Here is a 27,413-nt window from a genome sequence, read left to right as displayed (position 1 = left end):
ATGTGTATTTTGGGTCTAGACAGAAGTTAAAATATTGATGGATATGTGTATTTTGGGTCTAGACAGAAGTTAAAATATTGATGGATATGTGTATTTTGGGTCTAGACAGAAGTTAAAATATTGATGGATATGTGTATTTTGGGTCTAGACAGAAGTTAAAATATTGATGGATATGTGTATTTTGGGTCTAGACAGAAGTTGAAATATTGATGGATATGTGTATTTTGGGTCTATACGAAAGTTAAAATATTGATGGATATAAGTATTTTGGGTCTATACGAAAGTTAAAACATTGATGGAAATATGTATTTTGAATCACAACAAAAGTTAAAACTTTGATGGAAATATGTATTTTGGATCACGACAAAAGTTAAAACTTTGATGGAAATATGTATTTTGGATTACGACAAAAGTTAAAACATTGGTGGATATGTGTATTTTGGGTCTATACGAAAGTTAAAACATTAATAGAAATGTGTATTTTGGGTCTAGACAAAAGTTAAAATATTGATGGATATGTGTATTTTGGGTCTAGACAAAAGTTAAAACATTGATGGAAATATGCATTTTGGGTCTATACGAAAGTTAAAACATTGATGGAAATATGTATTTTGGGTCTAGAACAAAGTTAAAATATTGATGGATATGTGTATTTTGGGTCTAGACAAAAGTTAACATTGATGGAAATATGCATTTTGGGTCTATACGAAAGTTAAAACATTGATGGAAATATGTATTTTGGGTCTAGACAAAAGTTAAAATATTGATGGATATATGTATGTTGAGTCTAGACAAAAGTTAAAATATTGATGGATATGTGTATTTTGGGTCTAGACAAAAGTTAAAATATTGATGGATATAAGTATTTTGGGTCTATACGAAAGTTAAAACATTGATGGAAATATATATATATAGTATATATATATAGTATATATATACATATATACGAGTATAGAAATAATACGTTTCTTTCCTTTTTTAGAATAGGGGGAAATATTCCCCAAACGCCAATCGGTCCATTCGTTTGGCCGGCTATATACAACATATAGACGAATGTCTTGTTTTATTATTTAAGATGTAGTGGTTCTATATCGTATAGTGAAATATAGAAACGACTCTTTCTTAAAGTGAAAGTTTTATAATTATTTAAATAAAACATGTAGAATTTAAGTGGAAATAAGAAATTGATAGAATAGAAACCATCGAGTTTTTTCTTGATAGAATTAACAGTTTTCAAGGTTTGGTTTTTATTGGAAAAAAAATAAGATTAACAATTTATTTGACATTTTAAAAAATCGACTTTTAAAACAGATTTTGAGAAAAGGTGAATTATATTTCTATTTCATGTAAATGGCAAATATATAAATAATAAATGATTTCCAATATAAAAGCTAATTCAAAAGTTTACAGAATAAACAACGATTTTAAAGTAAACCATTCTTGAAACTATGTACAGTAAGCTTCTATAGATTATTTCTTTGCCTTTTAACTTATATAAGAAGTTTGTTAAAAAGCCTTGCATTTCTACTCCTCTTTTCACAATACTCTGTTTGCTAATAAATATTTAAATTGTTTTTTGGAGATTTAGCCTAGGGGGGTGAACTTTTGGCTGATTTTTTTGGTTCACCCCCCTATCGCTNCCCCCCCCCCCCCCCGGGTTCTGGTAACACCAACCTATATTTGTATGAGTTCATTTAAACTACATTCATAGCTAATAAGTGTAATTTTGAGAATGGACCCCCTGTGGCTGTATTTTATAATTGGAAATATTTCAATCATGAAAGATCTACTCAAACTACTTCTCTTGCACCACGCAAATAAGTAAGTCACCTATCAGTTTTTAGTTTAACTACTTTTTTGCCATTTTTGAATTTCGATCATGAAAGATCCACTCAAACTACTTCTCTTGCACCACGCAAAAGAAGTAAGTCACCTATCCGTTTTTAGTTCAACTACTTTTTTGCCATTTATGAATTCTGACCTCTTGAAAAATTAAAACCAGTTACAAATAAAATATTCTTTCTGGGATTTATAGATTTAAAAAAATGAAGACGACAATCTTTCCCGTTTTATTACTGTTTGACTAACCTGAGTTGAAGGGATTGTTTTGACTGGATTAGCTCGAACAATGCTTGTGGAAGAGATTGCCAAGTTCATGCTTTTACTAATCTCATTTTGGGTCTAGACAGAAGTTAAAATATTGATGGAAATGTGTATTTTGGGTCTAGACATAAAACATTGAAGGAAATATGTATTTTGGGTCTAGACAAAAGTAAAAACATTGTTGGAAGTATGTATTTTGGGTCTAGACAAAAGTCAAAACATTCTCTAAAAGAACCCCACCTTTACCTCAGTTTGTGTTTACATAAATTTGAATTTAACAATTTTAGATTTAATTATCTTTTGTGTAGTGTTTAAATTTAATTTAAATCTGCACACAAATTGATTTTTTTGCAGATTTAAATTAAATTTCAAAGAGAATTGTGTAAATAACATCTAAATCAAATGATTGAAATACCTTTAACCGAAGAATATCTGAAGGTTTTAGTAATCTCTCCATGCAGTCTCTGAAGCCAACAAAACAAATACTTTTAAATTCTCTCTAAGTAAGTGGAAAATATCCATTTTCAAAACTCTTAGTAATTTATACCATTGAATTGATCTAATGTTATATCTTTGTGACAAAAATAAAGGTAAGATATTATTCTTAGAGTTTAGAAGAAATTTTTTTTTGTTGCACCATTTTTTTAACTTAATTCTAGAATTTGTTTTTCAAAAATATGATAAGATCTTTGTGAGTATAAAATGTCTGTATACAAAAGTCCCCGTTTTGTCAAAAATAGCATGCCCTTAAATATAAGTTCCAGATATAAACAATTAAATGCTGATTTTTAAAATATGGAAAAAAAATATTTTGTTATTCCTTGAATTTGTTTGGCCATCTTTGGAAGTTATTTCTTGACCCCGAATCGGAGCACTTGCCGGTCGAGTCAAACCATTTGAATAAAGGTCTGTTCCAGGGGCTCTTCGGCAGACCTCTTGAGGTCGTGTGGAGGCTGAATTCTGCCAGTTTGGAGGCTGGGTTGTTATTGACAGATGTACTGGATCTCTTTGCATAGTTGCCGAGGGGGAGGTGGAACCCACTCTTTGAGAAGGGGAGGTGGCACCAACTCTGTGAGTTCCACTCCAAGGGTCATATTGTGGGCTCGGATAGGTCGGCTCCAGATAGGGTTGAGGATAGGAGGAGTTAGGTTTGTTCTCTTGCTGAAGAAAGGATTCAATATCACTGAAGCTTGGAGATTTTCGCATTTCCCTTTAAAGAATATTTTTATTAACAGAATTAGAAAACTGAAAAATGTTTATAAACCCTTTGAAGCCATTTACTATTTCGCTGTCATCCAACTTTTGCTGCTAAATAATCTATATTTTGTTGAATATATGCAATTTTTTGTCGTTTTTTTGAAAGTCATCCAACTTTTTGGATTTTGTAATTTTGAGTGCAATTATAGAGTCGATTTTCCAAATGCGCCTTCAGAATTAAAAAAAAAACCATGTTTACTTGTTTAAAGTTACTTTTGACACTTTAATTAAACTTTTTTAAGAGTTTTCACAACTTAAATATTCGAATCCCAATATCTTTGCAACCTGATGTTGCAAACCTTATATATTTAAAACTTAGATTAGTTGATCAAACAGATTTTTCGACAAGGGCACAATTATTTTGGGATGCATGAATTTAGATGATTAAGAATATCGCAAAATTGACAACAATTAAATTTTAAATAAGGCAGATTCAGAACTAATAAATTATGTCAGAAGTAAGACTTGAACTGATCATTTCCGATTCATAAGAGGTATTTAATCCTGATAGTTTCTCTATTGTTTCTGGAACAACAAATAATGATTAAACATGAAGATTGAAGGATTTAGAATAATGATTAAACATGAAGATTGAAGGATTTAGAATAATGAAACATGAAGATTGAAGGATTTAGAATAATGCTTAAACATGAAGATTGAAAATAATGATTAAACATGAAGATTGAAGGATTTAGAATAATGATTAAACATGAAGATTGAAGGATTTAGAATAATGCTTAAACATGAAGATTGAAAGATTTAGAAAAATGATTAAACATGAAGATTGAAGGAATTAGAATAATGATTAAACATGAAGATTTAAGGATTTAGAATAATAATTAAACATGAAGATTGAAGGATTTAGAATAATGATTTAACATGAAGATTTAAGGTTTTAGAATAATGATTAAACATGAAGATTGAAGGATTTAGAATAATGATTTAACATGAAGGTTGAAGGATTTAGAATAATGATTAAACATGAAGATTGAAGGATTTAGAATAATGATTAAACATGAAGATTTAAGGATTTAGAATAATGATTAAACATCAAGATTGAAGGATTACATGTTGAGGTGAAGGGTCAAGTTTCTAGAACAAGCAACAATAAATGATAAACAATGTGTATTGTTCTCTTTGTAGGTCAAGCGACATTTGTATTCAGGATTTTATATTCAGGAATGAGGAGGGGCAGGAGGTCTAGCAGGGGGAGGAGGGGGAGGAGGGGTAACATGGGAATTCAATTTAAAACACTCTGAACCAAGGTGCCTATACAGACTTAAGATGAGTGGGATGACAGAAGCGTATTCAAAATTTTATTTCAATTCAATGTTCAGATTCAAGACCAGTACGCATTTAATTAACTTGGAAAAATAATGTATGATTAAGAGTATTTAAACTCTAAAAAAAGGTAATTTTTGGATCGTTAATTAGACCAAACTAAAACAAATCGACTTAAAAAGTTTACGACATATTGAAAAATAAGCTTTGTGTGCGGTAACATCTGAAATAAAAAAATAGGCCTTAAGTAGAATAATATTTTAAAAGAAATTTCTGTTATCAATTCAGATTTTTACTGTACATTGTACACTGTACAGAAAACAGTAAACTCCAACACACTTACATTACAGTACACTACATGTACTGCATAATGTACCTGATGGCTAAAAGGATGTCCTGTCTGTATGAATTTAACCCAACAGTACAGTACATTACATGTACTGCATAATGTACTTGATGGCTAAAAGGATATCCTGTCTGTATGAATGTAACCCAACAGTACAGTACACTACATGTATACTGCATAATTTACCTGATGGCTAAAAAGATGTCCTGTCTGTATGAATGTAACCCAACAGTAGAGTACACTACATGTACTGCATAATGTACCTGATGGCTAAAAGGTCCTGTCTGTATGAATGTAACCCAACAGCTCTGCTCTGCACCTAAATATAAATCCACAGTAATTCCAAAGTTAGAAAATTTCACTAAAAAATCGATAACTTAATTACTTTTAAAAACTTTAAATTAAAAACAAGATATTATGCAACTTTTACTAGCCATCTGAATCTGATTGTCAAGAAGTGGCTAAAAGTCAGTTTTTATGGATTAAAGTCGCAGAATATTAGGTCTTTTATAAATAGATTGATAAAGATTCTAAATTTATTTTGTCAAAAATTTAGAGTATTGAACCTAGAAATTAATTTCTTAAGATACATCAAAAGAGGTTTATAAAACAGAAATCCAAATTAGCTAATAACTATCTGTGTATTTTCTACGTAATGGCTGATACTATTAGGAAGAAAAAACATTCTCTAGATTTTGAATGCCCCCACCCCCCTGCAGGGGAACATGGGTTCATGAAAAAGTGTGGATAGGATTTTTTCTTTTTTTTGATATATTTGAAATGTTGCATACTGTTTTACTGCGATCAAAGAAAGCCTTAAAACTCTAAAAACGATGTATGGGATTGTTCCACCTGTTTCAAACCGTTCTCTACTGCTAGAACCTGCTCCGAGGAAGGACAGGATAAATCACCTCGTGGTTTAACCATGCTCAGCTGGGCAGCTTTCTGCAGCTCCTGAATATGCAGAGTGTCCGAATAATTATTAGAAATAACTGACGACTTTTTATCGTCTTTTTTCACGCAGCAATATTTCGTTTTAGTGGTATCCCGTGTATTGGGTTACCCTGTATTTTACAAGACATCGGAGTTTAAAAAATGAGAAAAGTGATAAACTATAGGCTCGTATCAGAGTCGATTAAACTATAGTACTGCTAGGATCAAAGTCGATTAAACTATAGTATTGCTAGGATCAAAGTCGATTAAACTATAGTAATGCTAGGATCAGAGTCGATTAAACTATAGTAATGCTAGAATCAGAGTCGATTAAACTATAGTACTGCTAGGATCAGGGTCCATTAAACTATAATATTGCTATGAGTAGAGTCGATTAAACTATAGCACTGCTAGGATCAGAGTCGATTAAACTATAGTAATGCTAGGATCAGAGTCGATTAAACTATAGTAATGCTAGGATCGGAGTCGATTAAACTATAGTACTGCTAGGATCAGAGTCTATTTTTTTATCCTGGCGGCATAGAACTGCTTTAGTAGTTCGTGAGGCAGACCTAGTTAAACTTTTCTTTTTAACATTTACGTGTAGTCTAAATACATGTTTTTTAATGATCCATAATCTTTTATGAACGGTTATTCATATAATAAAATACGTACATAAAACAATAATAAAATCTAATTTAATAGTTTGTAGATATATTAAACCTTTTACAGATCAAATAACTAGCTATAACTTTTATTCAACCATACTTGTTTTTTTGGATGGGATACACATTTCAATTTAGTTAAGTTTGTTTTGTTGACTTGTTGCTTTATTTTATAACCTGTCTAAGAAGTAGGAGTTCATGTTGGTAAATAGATAAACTGGTTCCTAGATCCTCAACCTCCTAAACAAACAAAAATTAAAGTTTTAAAAATTTGAAGAATTGAGTCTTTGACACAAACTCTGAGTACTAATCCTAATCATATTGTTAACACCATCAGGTTTGAAATATCATATTGTTAACACCATCAGGTTTGAAATATCATATTGTTAACACCATCAGGTTTGAAATATCATATTGTTAACACCATCAGGTTTGAAAAATCATATTGTTAACACCATCAGGTTTGAAATATCATATTGTTAACACGACCAGGTTTGAAATATAATGTTGTTAACACCATCAGGTTTGAAATATAATGTTGTTAACACCATCATGTTTGAAATATCATATTGTTAACACCATCAGGTTTGAAATATCATATTGTTAACACCATCAGGTTTGAAATATCATATTGTTAACACCATCAGAATTGAAATATAATGTTGTTAACACCATCAGGTTTGAAATATAATGTTGTTAACACCATCAGGTTTGAAGAAAGAAATCGCAATGATCTCACAATTATATCATTTATTATTTAAATCATTTTTGCTTATTCTTCAATCTTAAAGTATCAAGGTTTTGCTTTTAATTAAAAAGTTTTATGAATAACAAAACAACCTGTTTGAATTGCTGATTAAAAAAAGTACGTTTTTTAGAAATTGCTTGTTTACAATAATAATATTGTGACGAAACCAGTTTGAAACAGTTATCATAACTTTAAAAAAGGGTCTGTGTCCTTTCTACGAAATGTTGTTTTTGAAGAAAATTTTTTATTAGAGAGAGAAAGTTCATAGAAAAAAAATTTATTAAAAAGGTTTACTATTTAAAAAGCTATCACATCAATTCTTAGTAAAAATTCTTTTCTTTAAATTAAAACAAATAAAAAAAGTATGCAGAGTGAAAAATTTAAAACTTCAACTTAATATCACCACCCTAAGGTTTTATTAAGGTAATTCAAAAACTGAGTGAAAAAGAATACTTCAACTTTTTCTTGACTATTCCAACTTCTATTATATAATGGAAGACAAATTTATCAAATTTGTTTTCATGCTTAGGGTATTAGAGGAAAGTCAGACAGCTGGTTGGTGTTTTATAATGACTTTTTATCATTTGAGTTACGTAAATCTACAATTTACTTTTTTTAAAGCCTTTGACAAATTGATGCTATATGTAGTCACTTATAGTAACATGTGTCACATTTTTCCGACGTTAAAATTAGAGGTCTAAGTTTTTAATGAGCTGGCCTTGAACAGTGGGACTTGGGACATGTATCACACTCCCATTAAACCAATTCACAAGTTTTTGCTGTGGATATAGAGTTGAGCTACGTGGCTATCTCAAACAAAAGTTTGAACCTCTGCCGGAGAATTGAAACTAAAATTTACATGAGGGTGAATTAAAAATTATTCAACCTTTTACAGTGGAAATCATACAACTTTGGGGTTTAATCAATCTAATGTATATTTGTATCTATATAAAAATTTGGCTTGTTTGTCTGTTTGGGTGTTTGTTTGTTTGTATCCAATAAATGTCAAAACGGCTGAACCGATCGGGCCCAAATTTTTTGTGGGACATCACGTGACCACAGGGAAGGTTTATGAATGATAAAAAATTTTTAAAAATGTGTTTTAAAGGTTTTTAATTTTGTAAAAAAATTTAAATTCTTGAAAATCCGCGAATTTTTTTTTTTAAATCCGCAAAATTTTTTTCTTCTTTGTTTTTAAATGTAAACAAAAAGAACATGTTCACAATTTGAATAGAAGATGGGCGCGAGGCGCCCTAAAAGCCATAGAAAGCAGGGCTCGAAGCGCCTTGAATTTCTAGTAATGTATATTTGTGTATATGTGTATATGTGTATTTTACAGTGGAAATCATAAAACTGTGGAGTAAGAAGATGACATTTAATCAATCGTATGTGTATTTGTGTATGCGTATATTTGTATATTGTATATTTGTATAATGTATATGTGTGAATATGTATATTTGTATAATGTATATTTGTGTATATGTGTATTTTACAGTGGAAATCATACAACTGTTGAGTAAGAAGATTACATTTAATCAATCGTATGTAAATTTGAAGTTGTTATAAAGAAAACAGCTTTACCAGTGCTTGTCAAGTAAAATTGACATTTTAAAATGTGAAGTGTTCACTGCACAGTGCACAATTGCTACGTTTTAATTTTCATGGGAGAATATAAAATCATTTCAGCCTAGGACTGTCGTCTTCATCTCCCACAGTTGTATGGATCCCACTGCCTGATATAGAAAAGCCTACCTCATAAATCTGTTTTATTCTTGAATCAATTTTGATAATTTCATTTTTCAACATTATTCCTGAACTCTTCTCCTCTTCTCCTTTCTTCAAACCTGAACCTCCATTTTCCTCATTCTTTCTCCATCTCATCTCCAACAGCTCCTACAAATATGCATGGTTGAAGTATTTGAAAATAAGGACTAAACTCATATTTTCAAAGGATTCCCCCTTTATGTAATGACATGTCTGATTTACAACGGTACTCTTAAAAACCTTTCTTCAGGTCAATCGAATGCAAGAGATATTCATTATCTTCCCTTTATAAAACTATTAGTTTTAACTTATTGTTTCTCTCAGTGGAGGAAAGTGGAAGAAATAAACAGTTTTAAAGCTAAAATAACCACGATGTTTTTCTTATTATTGATTAGATAACGGTTTTAAATCACCAAAAAACTTAAAATTAAAGTGACATCAATTCCTATAACTATTCAATTCCCCAATGTTTTTACTCTGTATCAAAATAAGCATAAAGGGTCTGTCTGTGTTGCAATAGTCCAACAATTCTTGTATTAATTAAGGTACAGATATTTGAAGACCCATTGAAAAATTGATGTATGAAGCTTGTGTAACATTTCAATGTAAATAAAAATAATTTGTGTTTCCCGTTTTCCGAAAAAAATATTTTTGTTCTAATTTTGATAAAAAAAATTAGTTTTAATGGACGTTAGTATTTTTTAAATATTGTAGTGAACAGTATAGTTAATTGCTAGTTTTTATATAAATCTTAACAGTCACATGCGCCAGTGTCACTCTTAACACTTTAATAATTGTATGGCTTACACAGTTTAAAGGTAATATTATTATTTGCCTGATAATAATAGAAAACCAACGTCATGATTCACTACAAAATATTACGTTTTAATATTTTTAGAATAAATGTTTGAATGATGTAGATCCCTTGAATTATATTCTATACTGAATATATGTTGTATAATGTATAATAAGCCTAAACACTGGTCAGGTATGTGAAGTTAAGCTACAACTGCACACTATACTGCAGCTTGAATATTAGAGTCGACTATAATGTTACATAAGCAGCAAACATTTTTGTTTACTAATTTAACCACAAAAAAAAATATTAAATTACAAGGTTTATACGTTGCAAAATTAGCAATTACATTTTTGCAACTTAATAAACCATACTTTCTTTGAAAAAAAGTGGAACCTATAAAAATATGAAATGGGAAGACGACTGTTAGTCTCAAATTAAGATTTTTTTTTAGTGGATGAAACACATCAATTGTGCATTGTGCACAGACACATTTCACTAAATAAGTTGATGCCAAGCCTCCCTCACCCAAAAATACACATTGCTTATCTGTTCTCTTTATAGGTTTACAGCGAAAAATAAGCGCTTTTGATCGCTACTAATCTTACTTCTATTTGTTGCGTCTATAAGGAGAAAATTGTTAAAAACGACTCACACCGGAGAACGAAGCGTCCATAAAAATTCGGAAAGTTGCAACATTCAACTCGGATCGTAAAAAAATCAATTTAATTCCAAACGAATCATTCAGATATTACAAACATTGGTCATCGATTATTTTTCGACGCATTCATATTTTGTTAATATTTCATAATATTTTTGATTTTGTTTTTCAAAATGATTTTCGCTGGCGCTGGATTTTCGAACATTCCTGGAAAATATGAAAATGTCGTCTTCATTATCAAAAATCCTCGAAACAGGAATAAATGTTTTTAAAAGTAACTCTCAGATCATGAAAAATACAAAATACTATGAAATATCAACTATTTACGAATGCGTCGGAAAATAATCGATGACTATTGTTTGTAATATCTAAATGATTTGTTTGGAATTAAATTGATTATTTTACGATCCGAGTTGAATGTTGCATCTTTCTGAATTTGTATGGACGCTACGTTCTTCGGTATTAGTCGTTTTTAACGATGTTTTCCTTATAGACGCAACAGATAGAAGTAATATTAGTAGCAATCAAAAGCGCTTATTTTTCGCCGCAAGCCTATACCCGCTTTCATTTTTCGCGAACACTCCCTTTAAGAAACTCTTAATTAAGCTTACATGTAAAGATTAAAATTATTCACTGAGATGAATATGAATTGTAAGATTAAGATCTGATTATTCTAACTGATTAAACTCAAACCTACGAAATTCAAATATCAATAAATTAAATTTTGAAAGTTGATAATAATGAAACAAAAATTAAGAATTTTACACACATTGTAACAATTTTTCATTTAAAAAAAACATGTTCTTTGTTAAATCTTCAGCAACATTTGATAAGGAGAGAATCCTGTAAAAATATCTTTTATCAAGAATTAAATCTTTTTACAGCGCTGAGACATCATTAAAACTTATTCATGATAAATGTAGCTATGTATTCAGTTAAATAGATTTGTAAATATCGGCATGGAAAGATTTCTGAACCTCTCGTAAAAGACTTCTTTTTTAATTCTTTTAATTGTCTTTTTTTATGAGTTATTAGAATTAAAAACACATTTATGTTATAAATATGACGGATAAATATTTAAATGATACCGTTGTGAAAAAGGAATGCTCCTTTTTAACTTGAGTTTCACTTGAAATTAAACGAAAGATTGTCACGCTCTTCAAAATTAGTGCTTTTTTCACCGATTGAAGCATTTTCAAATTTTTTGGCTTGGTTGATGAAAAGTTTAAACCGATTTCATACTCTAACAAATATCTTTTCAAAAAACGTTTTGCTGTTGATTTGCTTATTTTACAAGGAATATTTAATATTTTTAAGACGGATATTTTGATACCCATTTTGGTTTATTTTGACGATTTTTTTCTGTTCTACAAAAAATACAAACGTGTTTTGATTTACTCAAAAAAAAGTAAAAATTAAGAAAACAAATTTAAAAAAAACTTTTGAACGGTGTAAGGCGGATTTGGACATTTTATCCAAATAAGTGTCCCAGTTTCACCCTTAATATAATATTTGTTGCAAGCTTGTGAATAGGACTTTAATACAGAACAATGTTAATATTCTATGCATGAATTCTGTTCCTGACGAGGAATAAAATTAAATAGATAGATTTTATTATAAAAGGGACTGCCACAGTAATTGTACAACAATACCAGAAACCATCTTTGAAATGAAAAACAATAACTTTAAATAAATAAATATGTTAACCAAAATTAAACTTAAAGAAATGTTGGTGAACTTTTTATTTTACTAAAAGTTTGCATGAAAGACAAATCACATAATAAATCCTGTTATTCACTAAGAGCTGTTATATTTTTATATAAAAATTGAAATTCCGACCTAAACCGAACTTGACACAAGATTCTGGATTAAAGCTTTAACCCTATATCTCTGCTGGGTGCAGTATAACCATGTACAGGGTTACCCACAAAGGATGAGACTGTAAAGACGACCCAAAACTCTTAAAATATGACGATTTGAAGCTAGGTTTTTAGTTTCTGCACTTAATTGAGTATTTTGATGGCTTACTAATTGATTTAGCACAGAAAAAAAACAGTTTTGGCCTACACGAACCCAGAATGGAAGGAAATGGACTAAACAAATTCCCTACATCGTCTCTGAAGGATCATCATTTATAGGTATTCCTGTAGTCCGTTTATTTCACATATCATTGCATTATATAAAGCTCTTATGCAGGCTTTATATTTGTTTCTTGATATTCGGTATTATGAATACAACGATATGATTTCTTGATATTCGGCGTTAATAAGACAACGATTTGATTTCTTGATATTCGGCATTATGAAAACAACGATATGATTTCTTGATATTCGACATTATGAAGACAACGATATGATTTCTTGATATTCGGCATTATGAAGACAACGATATGATTTCTTGATATTCTTGATATTTTACTTCGGATTAGTTGCAGCCATTGCCACTTTCTTTGGAAAAGGACCTTTACCTTATGTATTAAACCCAGATTGACCGCAAGTTTTCTATCCACCAACAACAGGTCTAGAGTGTGAAGTTGAAGCAGTATTTTCTAGAAACAAAAGAAAAAATATCGTTTGTTATTTAATTTTTAATAAAAAAGTATGGAATTGATGATAAAACAAAGATCAATATCATAGGGCAGAGAGGTAAAATCCAGAGTAAAATGACACTGCTGACCTCTATTTTACCTCCAGGTAGAATATATACCTGTATCCTGTGCTGCATAGCAGAACTGACCGCTAGTTGACCTCCTGGTAGAATATATACCTGTAGTCCTGAGTCATGTACTGTATAGCAGAACTGACCATATAATTGACCTCCATTTAAAATATATACCTGTATTCTGTGCTGTATAGCAGTACTGACCGCTAATTGACCTCCAGGTAGAATATATACCTGCATCCTGTGCTGTACAGCAGTGCTGATCACTAATTGACCTCCTGGTAGAATATATGCCTGTATCCTGTGCTGTATAGCAGTACTGACCGCTAATTGACCTCCAGGTAGAATATATACCTGCATCCTGTGCTGTATAGCAGCGCTAATCACAAATTGACCTCCAGGTAGAATATATACCTGCATCCTATACTGAATAGCAGAACTGACCGCAATTTTACCTCCAGGTAGAATATATACCTGCATCCTATACTGAAAAGCAGTACTGACCGCTAATTGACCTCCAGGTAGATTATATACCTGTATCCTGTGCTGTATAGCAGTACTGACCGCTATTTGACCTCCAGGTAGAATATAAAGCTCTCTCATTCTCCACATATCTTCAACCAGTCTGTAAAATTTAATGTGATACATTTCGTGTAAATATATAAAATTTACATTTAAATAAAATTAATTTTGAGACCAATCATTTTTAGGTTTCTTTCAACTGGGTCCAGTTTTAATTGATCACTAAATTAAAAGAGTCAGGAACTTTAGAATCAAATAAATCTATTTAAATCAATTACATTTCATTTAAAAGTTCCACCTTCTTATCCATCAAATAAAAATTGGCCAGAAAAAAACAAAGAGACCAAGACGAAAATATAACCAACCTAAGTAGAGGTTCAAGTTTTCCAAGTTTAGATTCTCTCTTTCTCCTGTGATCCACTATTACCCAGAGATCTGTACTGTTTCCGTCCTGTCCTGCTCCAGGTACAGTTTCCCCCGGACTCAGTTGCCTAGAGGAAAGGTTTTATTTTTCTGTTTTCTATAAAAAAAAGGAAGGGAATGAAGGGGAGTGGGTATTGTAGGTTTTAAATTATGTATTTTTAAGAAATATTGGATTTTTTCTAATTTTCAATTTTTAAATTTTTTTTTAAAATATCCCTCCCCCTTCTGTATCTGATTTTCATAAAAATACTGTTTTCGCCTAGCATATAAATACATTAAAATGCAAATTAGAAATCTGGTTGAATTTTAATATGTAAACAAGCTTTCTACCAAATAAACAGCCTTTCCATCTAACTCACGAATATTAAAAAGGGAATTGGTCACATTCATAAAGAAGTCAAAATAAAGCTTTAAGCTTAGATATCGAGAAACTACACGTCAAACACAAGTATTATAAGAAATATATATTTTCAATTAATATCTAAGAGATATTTAGAAGAACAAAAATGTTTTAAATTTTTCATATGTAACCGGAAAGATTACTCGTATTTATTTATCATACAGGAATTGAGTCTTTGCAACAAACTCTGATTTCTTAATCCCTATATCTTCACAACCCAATATAGTAGACCTTAGATATTTCAAACTATGAATTCTGTTGGATCAAAGAATCTAAGTTTGAAATATCAGAAGTTTACGCCCTAAGATTGCAAAGATATAGGGATTATAACTCTTTTGAGTCTGTGGCAAGAACTCAATTCCATTGACCTTCAGTGGGAAGAAACATGCGTCATGCAGTTGTTTAAATAAAACAGTACTCGCTTTAAACTTTAATTTTCTGAATTAGAAAATTTAAGTTTAAGGAAAGTAATTATATAGTTCCTTAAAAAATTTGTAAATTTTGATATATTCATATATTAAATCTCTGTACCTTGTTTCTTGAATATTATTTTGAAGCATTGTAGAGAGAAGTTGAAGTGTTACCAGGGAGCAGGATGTTAATAATTCAGGAGGTAGGAGGCATACATCATCACATCTCTATTTATATATATATGTACAAAACTATAAAGCAATAATCAGATCAGTCTCAGTTTTCTATATATATAGATTATATTTAAGATAAGAAGGATTCAACACTTGAATTTAGTTTTTATTGTATTGACATTATGTTTCATGCTATCAATATATATTATAGTTAGATACATCATCAAATTTCTAGTGTTTTAACCCTATGTATTAGAGATGTCAACGTATTAAATATTGTATTAAATAAAACTTGAATAATATTAACAATTAAGTGAAATAAATTTAAAATATTGTTCCACATGCAAAAGTGGTTTGCCTTGCCGAATTTTGAGCCATTTTATGAAGTGACCCAGAAACTGTCTATCGTTTTAGCTTGTCAAATACACTTTGATAATTTCAAGAGATCCTCCATTTAAAGAGGGCTATGCCCTATTCTCTTTGATATTCTTTATACCTTTATCTGATTGATAATTTGAAAATTCCACAGTTTTCCTGCTTGTATAATAATAATAATATTAATCAACATCTTAATATTGATGCACTCTTCTACACATTCTTTAAAAAGATCAACAAATACAACAGTAACTTACAGTGTGAAAAAAGGGATTAACGACACTAATTATGTGCATGGTTCATGTTTAAGGATGAAAATATGGAAATAGAAATGCAAATATTAAGGAAAACATCTTGTAATGTTTTCATGCAAAACCGTAAGGGACCTTGCTTTTTTACCAACATATATTAAAGCTTAACTTTGTATAAGGTATTCAAGTGCAGAAAATTCATGACGTAACCTTGGTCTATCCCATATACAATTACAATACAAGCATAGATTAAAAAGCAAAAAGGTATACACATATATTTCAATATAATATGTTCTTTTAAATCAAGTCAAAGTATCCATGTTCTATATAACAGGACTTTTATATTACTAAAACGTTTTCCATCTAAAACCGTATTAAATATGTACACCTGTTAGGTGAGCAAGGCTAATAATGTTGAATTCTTTTGTTGCAGATTTTTCATTTTAAAATAGATATTTATAGACTTTTGCTAGTTTGATAAATGCAACTTCCTTAATAATTGAAAGCTTTGATTTAAAGTGGTTTTCGCGAGTAAAACAATGAGTGTTTGGAAACCAAAAGATCAAAAATATGTATTAATTATTGCTTTTAAATATCTATCCAGTAAACAGGGCTTATACCAATAAACATGGAAATTAAAAGACGACTTCTATTTCGTCTTTGTTCCATGGGGATTATTTCGTAAACACAATTTTGTAGTATCAATTTTTAAAACATCGGGAATCAAAGACGATATTCAAGTCGTCTCTCAATTCCCATGTTTATTGGTACACCCTGTGTAAAATGTGGGAGGTGTGTATATATCTTTTCATTGCTTCTTTCATTTCAACAAGCTTGCATCTAATTATGTGTTCCGGAAATTGAAACTTACAAGTTAAAAGTTTCATTTTAATGTAATTCATTATTATACTCGCACATTTTTTAGGTTTTGACTTGGGCAAGAAAGTTAAAATCGTCGTTTATTGTTATTATACTTTTGCAAATTAGCTGTTAACAACTTCTAACATTTAGTTCGGCAAAACTCTCATACTTAATCGAATTGTTGTTAAATCTTTATAAAAATTATTTTGGGTTAATTTAAATATTTCTGTACCTGTAAGAGAACCTCCAACTCCTTTTGTGCATTGAACAGAGCGTTCTCCGTCAGCCTCGAGGTTTTCTCTCTCATTTCATCCTCAAGCTGGTTCAACCCATTCTCATAGAGGTCATTCTCCAGTTTTGGAACGGGCTCCACATTTACAACTTTTCTGATTCCAAAATGTACAGAATTTTGTACTGTGGACTTTTCGTATGCTTGCTGTGGTCTGGCGGAGTTCATTTTCAGTTGAGTGTTTGCTGAATAGTTGGCAGGGTGGTCGTTACTCCCAACTACAGGGCTGCTACGACCATAAACATCTTGCATAGTTCCATAACTATCTCTGACCTGGTCCGTAAACAGTTCTAAGACACAAGAAAGTTATTTTTAATTCATTTTCATCTCAACAAAAAAGATTTTTAGTTGAAACAAAATTGAATTTTCCTTTATGTGATATGTAATAAGATTGTGTAAATAAGTGCTTGTAAGAAGAGTGCAGTCCAGATGCTTCAATATCTTGATATAATATTACTTTTTTCATATATCTATATAAAATGAGACTCAAAAAACTGTTGAATAGGAAAAGTCAAAGACTATTTTTAAGATTCAAATTGTGTAACTAAATTCTCCAATGAAACACCACAATTTCGCAGTGTGTAAACAGACACATTTATCTTAAGATTAACTAGTTGATTTTTAATCTATTGTTAAAACTATGCTTTATAAAAACATCTTATACACATAAGATTTCTTTAATGTCGTCTTTCTATTTGACAGTTTTATAAGGCTATTGTATAAAGTGTTCGGGTGTATGTTTGATAGTAAATGTAGTTCTTGAACAGTGACCGATTTGTCTCAAATTTTGATTGAAGAACTGGTTAAAACTACGGGATGTTCCGGTTAAAAATTTGATTTAATTGATCGACTTTTATTGCAGGGAAAGCTGGGTTTCTAAGCTAGTATGTTTAAATTGGCCCCTATGGGTGTGTCAATAAACTATGCTCAATTATAAAAATTTTAATTTAATCCACTATTTAACATGCGATATTTGATTATTAAAAGTGATAAAACTTTTACTTTATAATGTGAAAAGTGGATTTTTCTCCGCTGTGTGTTCTTTGGGTAAAAAGATAAAGGTTATTTTTATAATTAAATTTCCCCCTCCCATCTTCTCCAAACCAATTTATTTTTCAATCAGCTAAATTGTAAATTACTCTTTACCAAAAACAATAATATTTTTGAGAAATTTTAAATATTTTACGTTCAATATTACAAAAAAATCATTGCTAAAGAAATGACTTTTTGACACATACTTAAAATTACAATCCCAATATCTGTGCAACCCGATGTCGTAGAACTTTCAAACTGTGAATTTTGTAAGACAAAAAAACCTTAGTTTGAAATATCAAAGGTTTAAAACATCTGGTTTAAAGAAACAGGGATTACAAATTTTAGATTGTGGCAAAAACTCAGTTCCTTATTTATTCAATCATATTTGTACGAAGAAATATTATTTATATTTAAACCCTTAGAATTCTCCTGAAATCATCTTTTATAAAATAATATAATAAATTGTATAATACAAGAACCAAGAAAATGCATCCAAATATTATTAATAATATATAAGCATCAGATATGCTAGATAAGAAAAGTTTACTAAAAGCTGATAACTCTTTGTTAACTATTGTTTGTAAGAAGATAGCAGATCCAAAAAGGACTGTGATTCCTGTGATAAAGGTATTTTTTTTGAAAAGTTACACGTCTTTTAAAGGAACTGTAGACGTAATAATTAAGTGAACCTCATGCCGATTCACAAAGGTACTCTTTAAACCTGTGTAGGTTAGAGGATAACAAAGATATCCTTATTTTACTATTTGAAAACTAGAGCCAGGAAACTCAAAGTTCATGTCGGTGCACATTTGAGTCTCTCAATAATCAATTTCCAGCGTGAAAATAAGGTTTTGTTTCCGTCATTGATTTTCTTATTTATTTTCTTATTTATACGTAATTTTGCTTTGACTTAAAAACGACATCAATTATTCCAACTACTTTTGGGTTTAAAGATTGATAATTTTAACTTTTTTAAAATGTTTCCAAATTTCCAAATAATTTCTTGTATTACCTTGACAAAACCCTTCAGTCTTGTTATTATGGATCGGATAGATTTTTATTGGTGAGGTAAAGTTAGCAGATAGTTTTGGGGAGATGGGTCGATGTCGCAGAGTAGAGGGTGAGACGGGTCGCTGTCGCTGGGCAGAGGGTGAGACAGGTCGCTGTCGCAAGGTAGAGGGTGAGTTTGGTCTTTGTCGCAGAGTAAAGGGAGAGTTTGGTCGCTGTTGCAGAGTTACGTCGGATTTGACAACTTGACTTTGAACAAAATTTGGCATTGTTGAAATAGTTTTAGTTTGATCTGGGGGCTGGATATTTACAGCTTCCGGAGGGGGCAATCCACTTCCGGTCCGCTCACCTGGCAGGACTGCACTTCCGTTTACACTAGAAAAATTTAAAATATAAACCATGACTAAAAAACACTTTGACATTTTCACTAGTGATATTTGTATATTGTTTGAAATATCAAATATTGAACAAAATTGTTTAATTATTAAAACCTTTGTTCGTGTCACTATCACGTGGTGAATATAGATTTTTCAAACCATTAAGTCATGATCTATTTTAATTGATTTATATTTCAAGTTTTTTACCTAATAATAGGAACTCTGGATGGCGGGGAAGCCCCAGCAGATTTTGACTGTCGTCTTTTAGTTTTTAATTTTAATTTTTTTCTTGGCAATCTAAAACAAATGGTTTAAGTCAAGGAATAAAAGTGGTTTGGAACTGCCATAAAGATATGTGTACTGCAGTTTCTGGAATGTAAACAAAGCTTAGCATTGGCAGCACTGCGTGTTTTAACATCCCTTCCAGAAACTGCAATACAATGCTTTTTATGGTATGATATCTGCTTAACATACATAAATACATATTAATATGCATATACACAGAACAAAGATTAGAATAGAAGGGAAATAAGAATATCCCTCGGAATGAATTTGTATAGTCCCTTTGAGCCTGAAAAGGAGTTCAAAGTGTACAATTCATTAACTATTTACAAATTATACATTATTTTTATATACATGCAAAGTCACCATAATACATTATGATCCTTAGATTTATCCGTTCCAATTTCTTATTTTTATAAATTTTATGGAACGATCGGAAATGTAAAGTAAAGCTAATGCTGAACTTAACTCGGTATTGCCTGACAGGTTGTCAGAGAATTTATTTAGAGAAATTTTCAAGAACCTTGTTCTATTAAAAGATGGTTCATACCACAAATGTGTATTGTACACCTGCAGTATGAAAACAATACAACAAAATGGCGGTATTACACTTTTTTCGACTTAAATCCGCTCTATATATTATCTATTCTCTTTGGATATATATGATCGATATCAATGGTCTAGAACAAGTGTCTTAAGCTGTATTTGTAAATATGTAAGAGCTTCAAAGTATGGCCTTTGAGAAAACTAATATTAATTTAAGTGTTGCTTCGTTTCTGTAAATATTTAAACGGATAAATTAGCTGAAAGTTATTTTGGTCCAAATCTAAAACTTTCTTACAATGAGACCCAGAAAACAGTGGAAAGAAGACTGACTTTGGAACTCATTTTCACCCGTTAAATGGACACTTTTGCTTTTTTATAATTTCTAGTTGGACTATATATTTTAGTTTAACCGACATATTTTAAAATAGAGATAAAATATCACTAAAAATATGTCGAAAGAGACAGGATGTACTTCGTTATATGTTAATTTTACGGACACTATATATTCCCTAGGCGTTAACCATTGGTCAATGTTATTGGCCTCGGAAATAATATTCTTAACAATCCCTTTAAATTATTTTTTAAATAATTACTTTGGAATATTTTCCAGATCTGTTGAAGTTGATCTGGCAGCAAACCTTTGCTCCAGCTGGGCCAGGTAAACTGCTCCACGGTTCTCATAAGCCTAAAGTTTACAAAATTAAACAAATTTTAAGAAATCTAACAAATCTAGAATTTTTTTTAAAAACTTAACAAATTTTACAAGATTAAACAAAATATAAAACTTTTTTTATTGAAACAGAAAGAAACTTGTAATTTCTAAAAAATCTCAAAAAACATGTTTTGAAAATATGTTTTCAATTAGACTTTACAACCATAATATTATTTGGAAAAGTTTCTAGAAAAATCTTTTAATTATTTTAGTTTCTTCATTTTTCAATATACAAAATATTATGTGCCGCAAACAGGAGTGTACATTGTTCACTGTACACAAGGGACTGGATGAACTGGATCAGTAAAATGTATAGTTTCTAGAAGGTTTTTAGGTCCCAACCAGCGGTATAAGCCCCCTTTCCCCCTGGACATTGGACAATTACTTGTACTTTATCGCAACATCATTGACTTTTAGAATAATGTTGAAGCTTAATTGATTGATTTATTGATGATTGATTATATATATTACTAACTACCTGGATGTTCGCCCCAGGTTTTATGGCCGGTTCCTTGTACTGTACAGTGCTGGAACCACCGGCAAGCAAGGGAGATTGTAATCCTATAATAGTAAACTGGTTTTAGAGCTCAACAATTTACAAATTTGAGAAATAAAAGATTTTGTGAAGAAGAAGAGATATTTTATAAAAAATAACTTTTTGAATTTTAGAAACAATACGTCTACCCCTGTTATTCGTTAATTGGGAGAGGGATCTAACCTTATTTTATAGTTTCCCTTGGTATGTATTATTACACTTCCTCACTAATCTTTTATTAGATTAGCCCATCTCACAGTTGTAGAAACTTTTTACATTGTTTCCACAAGTACAAACCCCTCCCTGATGAGACGTTTGTACGGAATTTATATCGTCTGTTTCGATTATCTACAACTAAACTAAAAACTTGTTTCTTCTTTTGCCCAATCACTAATAGTTCAAGCAAAAGGCGGAATTAAGCCTTGGAATCTTCATATTTACAGAGTTTTTTGTTGTCTTCAAGTAGAATCCTTTAATAATGGACAAAGGCCCTTCTAATAGATCACACTTCTCTCTTATTGTGGAAGAGTTTTTAAGTGCTAAATATACCTGCAGCTACCCGTTGTATCTCTCTGACCCTAGCAAGGCTCTGGTAAGCATCTTTACGCAATATTATATCATCCTCAGGTGGTAACCGAACACCCTTAAAAATTGAAGTAAACATGTCATCTATATTTACTTTGCTTGTCCGTCTAGCTCTGGTATCCATTAACGGTCAGAACGGCTGAAACGATGGGGCTAAACAGTTTGAGGCAGCTCACACTACCCAAGGAACGGTTTAAGGATGCTCAGAATTTAAAAAATTTGTCTGTAAAAAAATTAAATTTTCGTAAAATCTTGAAAATCCACAAAAATTTAATAAATTCTCGACTGCTTATTTTTTATTGCAAGAAGAGAAAATTCTCACAGAAATTGAAATCAAAAGTGGCGCGGAGATCCCGGAAAGCCAAGTAAACAATTAAAATAAATTGTATAAATTCAAATGAAAATGATGATACAAATACTACACTTAAAAATTAATAATGATATTAACTATCTAAATTCTACCTGTATTTGATTTGTTGGAATTGAGGCAACCCTAAAACTTGCTGGAGATCGGCTTCCTTGCATCATTTTTTAAAACGTACTCAAAGTTCAAAATTGAGATTCTTAAATTCTAATAAAACATTTCAAACTGAAGAACCTATTGATTCTTATTTTTAAAGCGTTTTCTATTCCGCATTCTGAAATGTGTTTGCATAGTATTATATTATTTGTGAAGTTCGCCAATTTGTGTACTATGCATGTGACGAAAAAATGCAAACTTTGAGACTTTAGGGTTGTGTATAACTGTTTGAATTAAAGCTTATGGTTGTGTATTATAGAAATTATGCGACTATATATGGTTTGTACTATGTGCTGTGTAACTGGTTGTGTGCTATGTGCTGTGTGACTATATGGTTGTTAACTATAGACTATGTGACTGTATGGTTGTGTACTATAGACTATGTATCTATATGGTTAGGTTCTGGGAACTGTATGACTATATGGTTGTGTACTATGTACTGTGTGACTATATGGTTGTGTACTGTGAACTGTGTGACTATATGGTTGTGTACTGTGAACTGTGTGACTATATGGTTGTGTACTGTAAACTGTGTGACTGTATGCATGTGTACTGTTAACTGTGTGACTATATGGTTGTGTATTGTGAACTGTGTGACTATACGGTTGTGTACTGTAAACTGTGTGATTATATGGTTGTGTACTGTGTACTGTGTGACTATTTGGTTGTGTACTGTGCACTGTGTGACTATATAGTTGTGTACTGTGAACTGTGTGACTATATGTTGTGTATTGTAAACTGTGTGATTATATGGTTGTGTTCTGTGTACTGTGCGACTATATATGGTTGTGTACTGTGAACTGTGTGACTATATGGTTGTGTACTGTGTACTGTGTGACTATATGTGTAGACTATATGGTTGTGTATTGTGAACTGTGTGACTATATGGTTGTGTGCTGTGAACTGTGTGACTATATGGTTGTGTACTGTGAACTGTGTGACTATATGGTTGTGTACTGTGAACTGTGTGACTATATGGTTGTGTATTGTGAACTGTGTGACTATATGGTTGTGTACTGTGAACTGTGTGACTATATGGTTGTGTACAGACTGAAAGCTAGAGAAAGCCTCCTTGAAAGATCCTCCATCGATCCTTTTATAATTTTCTCTTTTCCTCCAGAACATAATATAGGAACCATCTCATGAACATATTGGAATAATCTACATTCAAGATGAAATCATGTGACATAAACAAGATTCTACAATAAATGAGTCACAAACACGTTTGCGTCCTAGACAATACTGCTAATAATTCAAATGTATCATTATTCATTAAAGAAAAGGATGATTTAATACAATAATTGTTTTCCCTAATCAAAAATATAAGTAGCCTGGTAGTATGTATAAAATTTAGTATGATTTAAGGTAATGCTTTTGGAAGTTATTTTTATGTTAAATAACGTACGCAAAGCCTGAATTTCTGTATTCCTAATGAAAATTCATAGCTACCTTAATCTACAAGTTTAAAAAAGGTATATCTAACTGATAATATATCCATATAAGGTCTGCAAACAGACCTTTGTATCAAACTACCAAATATGGGCTTACAAGCAGTTTAACAAACTTCAGATTCTGTTCCATGCATAATATGCCTATTTTTTCATTCATTCATGCGCCGTCAATTTTCAATTCTATAATTTATTCATTTATCTATTTCATCTTCGATCATATATCTATCGATGCATTTATCATTATATTTTCTATATGTATATTTATTCATATTTCTATCTTTTATATATGTTACATGTATCTATTTATTCATCTATCGTTCTTTATTCTATATTTTGATCTGTGTACTTGAATATTGTGCTAAGCAAGAAGCATTATCTCTTTATCTGTCTTCTTTATATCTCCATCTATTTATTTTTATATATATCTCTATATATCCACATATCTTCTAAATAGCCACCCACAAATATATATCTTCCATCAATCTATTTGCTTTTTTAATTCAATTTTTTTGCTCATATATATAATTGGCCGAACGGCTGGACCAAATTGGCTGAAATATTTTTCTCCGATTTTAAGGAAACCCAAGGGTGGCATAGGCATAACAGTTTTGATATCTTGTTTTCAAAATTAAAAATTTCACAATTTTTCTTTCAATGAGCAACGCCGGGCTAATCTTATATATATATATATATTTGTCTATCTTCTATTTTTCTATCTATCTATCAGTCTTATATCTATCTATCTATCCATTAGACTAATGAAATGACAGATTTAGAGTTGATGAAGGTTTTTGTATCTCAGTAAAACAAAACAAAACATTCATTTGCATATCTTTAAATCATTCAACTTATCCATACAATATACAAACAATTCACGATGCTCCCCACACCCTCAACTTCGGTTCATTTGAAGTATCGTGCCGACTTATAGGCAGCTAGAACGTTAGTGCACACATGAGTACTCTATAGACAATAATAAGTTTACCAAATGAGTAATCTAATTCTAAAGGGTGGCCGCAAAAAAAATCTGTCTTTTAAGCCTTAGATCCTGAAACCATTGATAATTGAACAAAATTAATCCTTAATCTTACAATAAACCACAAAATATGGTAATATGATAAAAAGTTTTGCTTATCAAGTCAATCTTTATGAATATATATAAAGAATTCTTGTCAACTGTGGTCCTGCAAATTCTATGGATTTGCAGGCAGCTAGGCTATTGATACCACTTTGACCGGCTCAAAACTTCACATTTTTCATCAGAATGTATCATGGAATATTTTATTTTCTTTTATAGTCCATGAACTATTATTTTTAACAATTTTTAGAGATTTTGCAAAATAGCTTTTTGTAGGAGGCCATAATAGTAAAAAGACAGGTTTTTTTGCGTCCACTCTTAACCCTATAAAGGCTGGGGGGGTCTGAATCCTTAGAGTATAGGTATAGGGTTGAAATGCATGTGCATAGCCCAATTTGCCAATGCCAGCTCATTGAAAAAAATTAGACCGATAACTTTAATAGTTTGGATGCTATGGAGGGTTGAAAAAAAACGCCAAAAAAAGGGTCAGAAAAATGAAAAAGAAGATTTTTTGTTTTTAACTAGGGCTGGGCGCGTTAACGGTGGAACGATCGTTCTTTGCCGAGAACGAACGGAACGATCAAGAACGATCCCATCGTTCCGAAAAAAAACGAACGCTTAGAACGCGTTCTTAAAAATATTGGAACGATTAGTAAAAGAACGGAACGGAACGGGAATTGCTTGAAAAGAACGGTTAAAATCGTTAACGCGTTCTTATTATCAAGAACTTGTTCTAAGTTGGGAACGCATTTTAAATCAGGAATGTGTTCTAAATCATCTAGAAATAGTTAAAGATTTTTTTATTTAATCACTCGACCCCCTCCCCTCCCCCCCACTTTAAACCCCCCATACCCCCCCCCCTTCCCCGGTCTCTGCTAAACTGACAATACTCAGACTAAACAGCAGGTATCGTACATACATATTAAGGATATTAGCACTCCCGCCCCTCCCCCACGCTCTCACAAAATTATACATTGCTCAGAATTATCTAAGCTTATTCTTTTAACCCTAAATTTAAAATATATAATTTAAAGTATTATTTACGGCCGTGAGGAACTTTTTATTTAAAAATTGTATTTTTTTTACTTTTTAACCAACTCTTTTCTATAAAACTTTTGTCTTTGATGTAATTGTCCGTTACTAAGAACGGAACGGGGGATGGAAACGTTCTTAATTAAGAACAGAACGGAACGGAACGGGAAGACCGTTCTTCTACTCAGAACGGAACGGAACGGGACGGAACGGAACGAGAACGGAACGATAAAAAAAAGAGGAACGAGAACGGAACGATTTAGCTGAAGGCCCTCGTTCTAGAACGGAACGGAACGATTTCAAAAAAGTCGGAACGTGCCCAGCCCTATTTTAAACAAATATCAAAGTGTGACACATGTTTCTATATTCATTTTCCAAGTGCTTTTTAAAAATATAGTTTTTAGATATGCAGCTTTAGTCACAAAAAAAGTTATGGGTTATTTTGGATTTTTTTTCCAAAGACCGGACTTTTTTCCGCCCTGTACCAACCCAATGCATTAAAGAAAAATTACCAAAAATCCTTTAAATTACTATTCATTAAAAGTCACAAAATTTAGCGTTGATAGTGTCAAAAATGAGAGTGCTAGGACAAAAAACTACAGCCTGTTTAGGATTAAGCTGGAAAGCTTAATGCTTTTAGAGATTTTTTCGAGTTAAAAATTTGTTTTATTTATACAATGTTCGCCAGTCTTCAAATACCTCCTACATACATTTGGGACTACGTCAAACTAAAGTATTTTATATTAAAATCTTATATTTTTTTAATTATCACTTCACTTATTGTAGAGCTATTGAGCAGAACAAACATGTTTCGAGTTTCCAAAACGTCATTGGATAAAGGAATTGAGTCTTTGCAACAAATCCCAATTTTCTAATACCTTTATATCTACAACCAAATTATGTTAACCTCAGATATTTCAAACTTTGATTGTTTGATATAACAGAAGTCATAGTTTGAAATATCTAATGTATACAATATTGGGTTGTTAAGGGATTTAAAACCAGAGTTTGTGGCAAAGACTCAATTCCTTGTTTTTCTCATATTTATGTGTAAAATAAAAACTTGAGGGGTCAAGAGCTCACATTGTCAAACCACAAATTTGACCTTCTCGTTCTGTCTGGTTCCATGTACGACGAGGCATAATTAATAAATTTTTATTTATGCAAATTTTGTAATTTTAGTTTCATTGTTTCCATATTTGGAATGGTTTAGTTTTTTTTAATTATAACAAGTAATCCGCAAACTTTATCATTTATATATTAAACAATAACAAAATTTACAATAAATATTAAAATCTGCATGTGGTACTAGTTTTAACATCTTTAAAAAAA

General features: G+C 31.1%; 1 protein-coding gene across 3 annotated transcripts in view; it reads right to left on the bottom strand.

The window, feature by feature from the left end:
* LOC111713888 (uncharacterized) overlaps positions 1–22,630 on the bottom strand; it is a 30,805-nt gene extending 8,175 nt beyond the window's left edge. Inside the window, exons 1-19 of one of the 3 annotated variants that reach the window (XM_023488870.1) lie at positions 22,463–22,630; positions 21,965–22,058; positions 21,359–21,441; positions 20,762–20,853; positions 19,548–19,637; positions 18,968–19,338; positions 16,864–17,210; positions 15,092–15,198; positions 14,103–14,228; positions 13,750–13,840; positions 13,022–13,102; positions 9,086–9,226; positions 6,763–6,825; positions 5,840–5,941; positions 5,282–5,306; positions 5,095–5,128; positions 2,924–3,313; positions 2,519–2,567; positions 2,089–2,181 (exon numbers count right to left, since the gene is read on the bottom strand). In XM_023488870.1, coding sequence (XP_023344638.1) covers positions 2,089–2,181; positions 2,519–2,567; positions 2,924–3,313; positions 5,095–5,128; positions 5,282–5,306; positions 5,840–5,941; positions 6,763–6,825; positions 9,086–9,226; positions 13,022–13,102; positions 13,750–13,840; positions 14,103–14,228; positions 15,092–15,198; positions 16,864–17,210; positions 18,968–19,338; positions 19,548–19,637; positions 20,762–20,853; positions 21,359–21,441; positions 21,965–22,058; positions 22,463–22,528 — 2,445 coding nt within the window. In that variant the 5' untranslated portion in view covers positions 22,529–22,630. Of the gene's footprint in view, positions 1–2,088; positions 2,182–2,518; positions 2,568–2,923; positions 3,314–5,094; positions 5,134–5,250; positions 5,307–5,839; positions 5,942–6,762; positions 6,826–9,085; positions 9,227–13,021; positions 13,103–13,749; positions 13,841–14,102; positions 14,229–15,091; positions 15,199–16,863; positions 17,211–18,967; positions 19,339–19,547; positions 19,638–20,761; positions 20,854–21,358; positions 21,442–21,964; positions 22,059–22,462 lie in introns of all 3 variants that reach the window. The other 2 variants (XM_023488869.1, XM_023488872.1) reach the window with 2 other exon arrangements.
* Positions 22,631–27,413: the final 4,783 nt, after the last annotated feature.

The sequence above is a fragment of the Eurytemora carolleeae genome, unplaced genomic scaffold (genome assembly GCF_000591075.1).
Source record: "Eurytemora carolleeae unplaced genomic scaffold, Eaff_2.0 scaffold3, whole genome shotgun sequence".
NCBI lineage: Eukaryota > Metazoa > Arthropoda > Copepoda > Calanoida > Temoridae > Eurytemora > Eurytemora carolleeae.
This window is presented reverse-complemented; position numbering and strand designations above follow the sequence as displayed.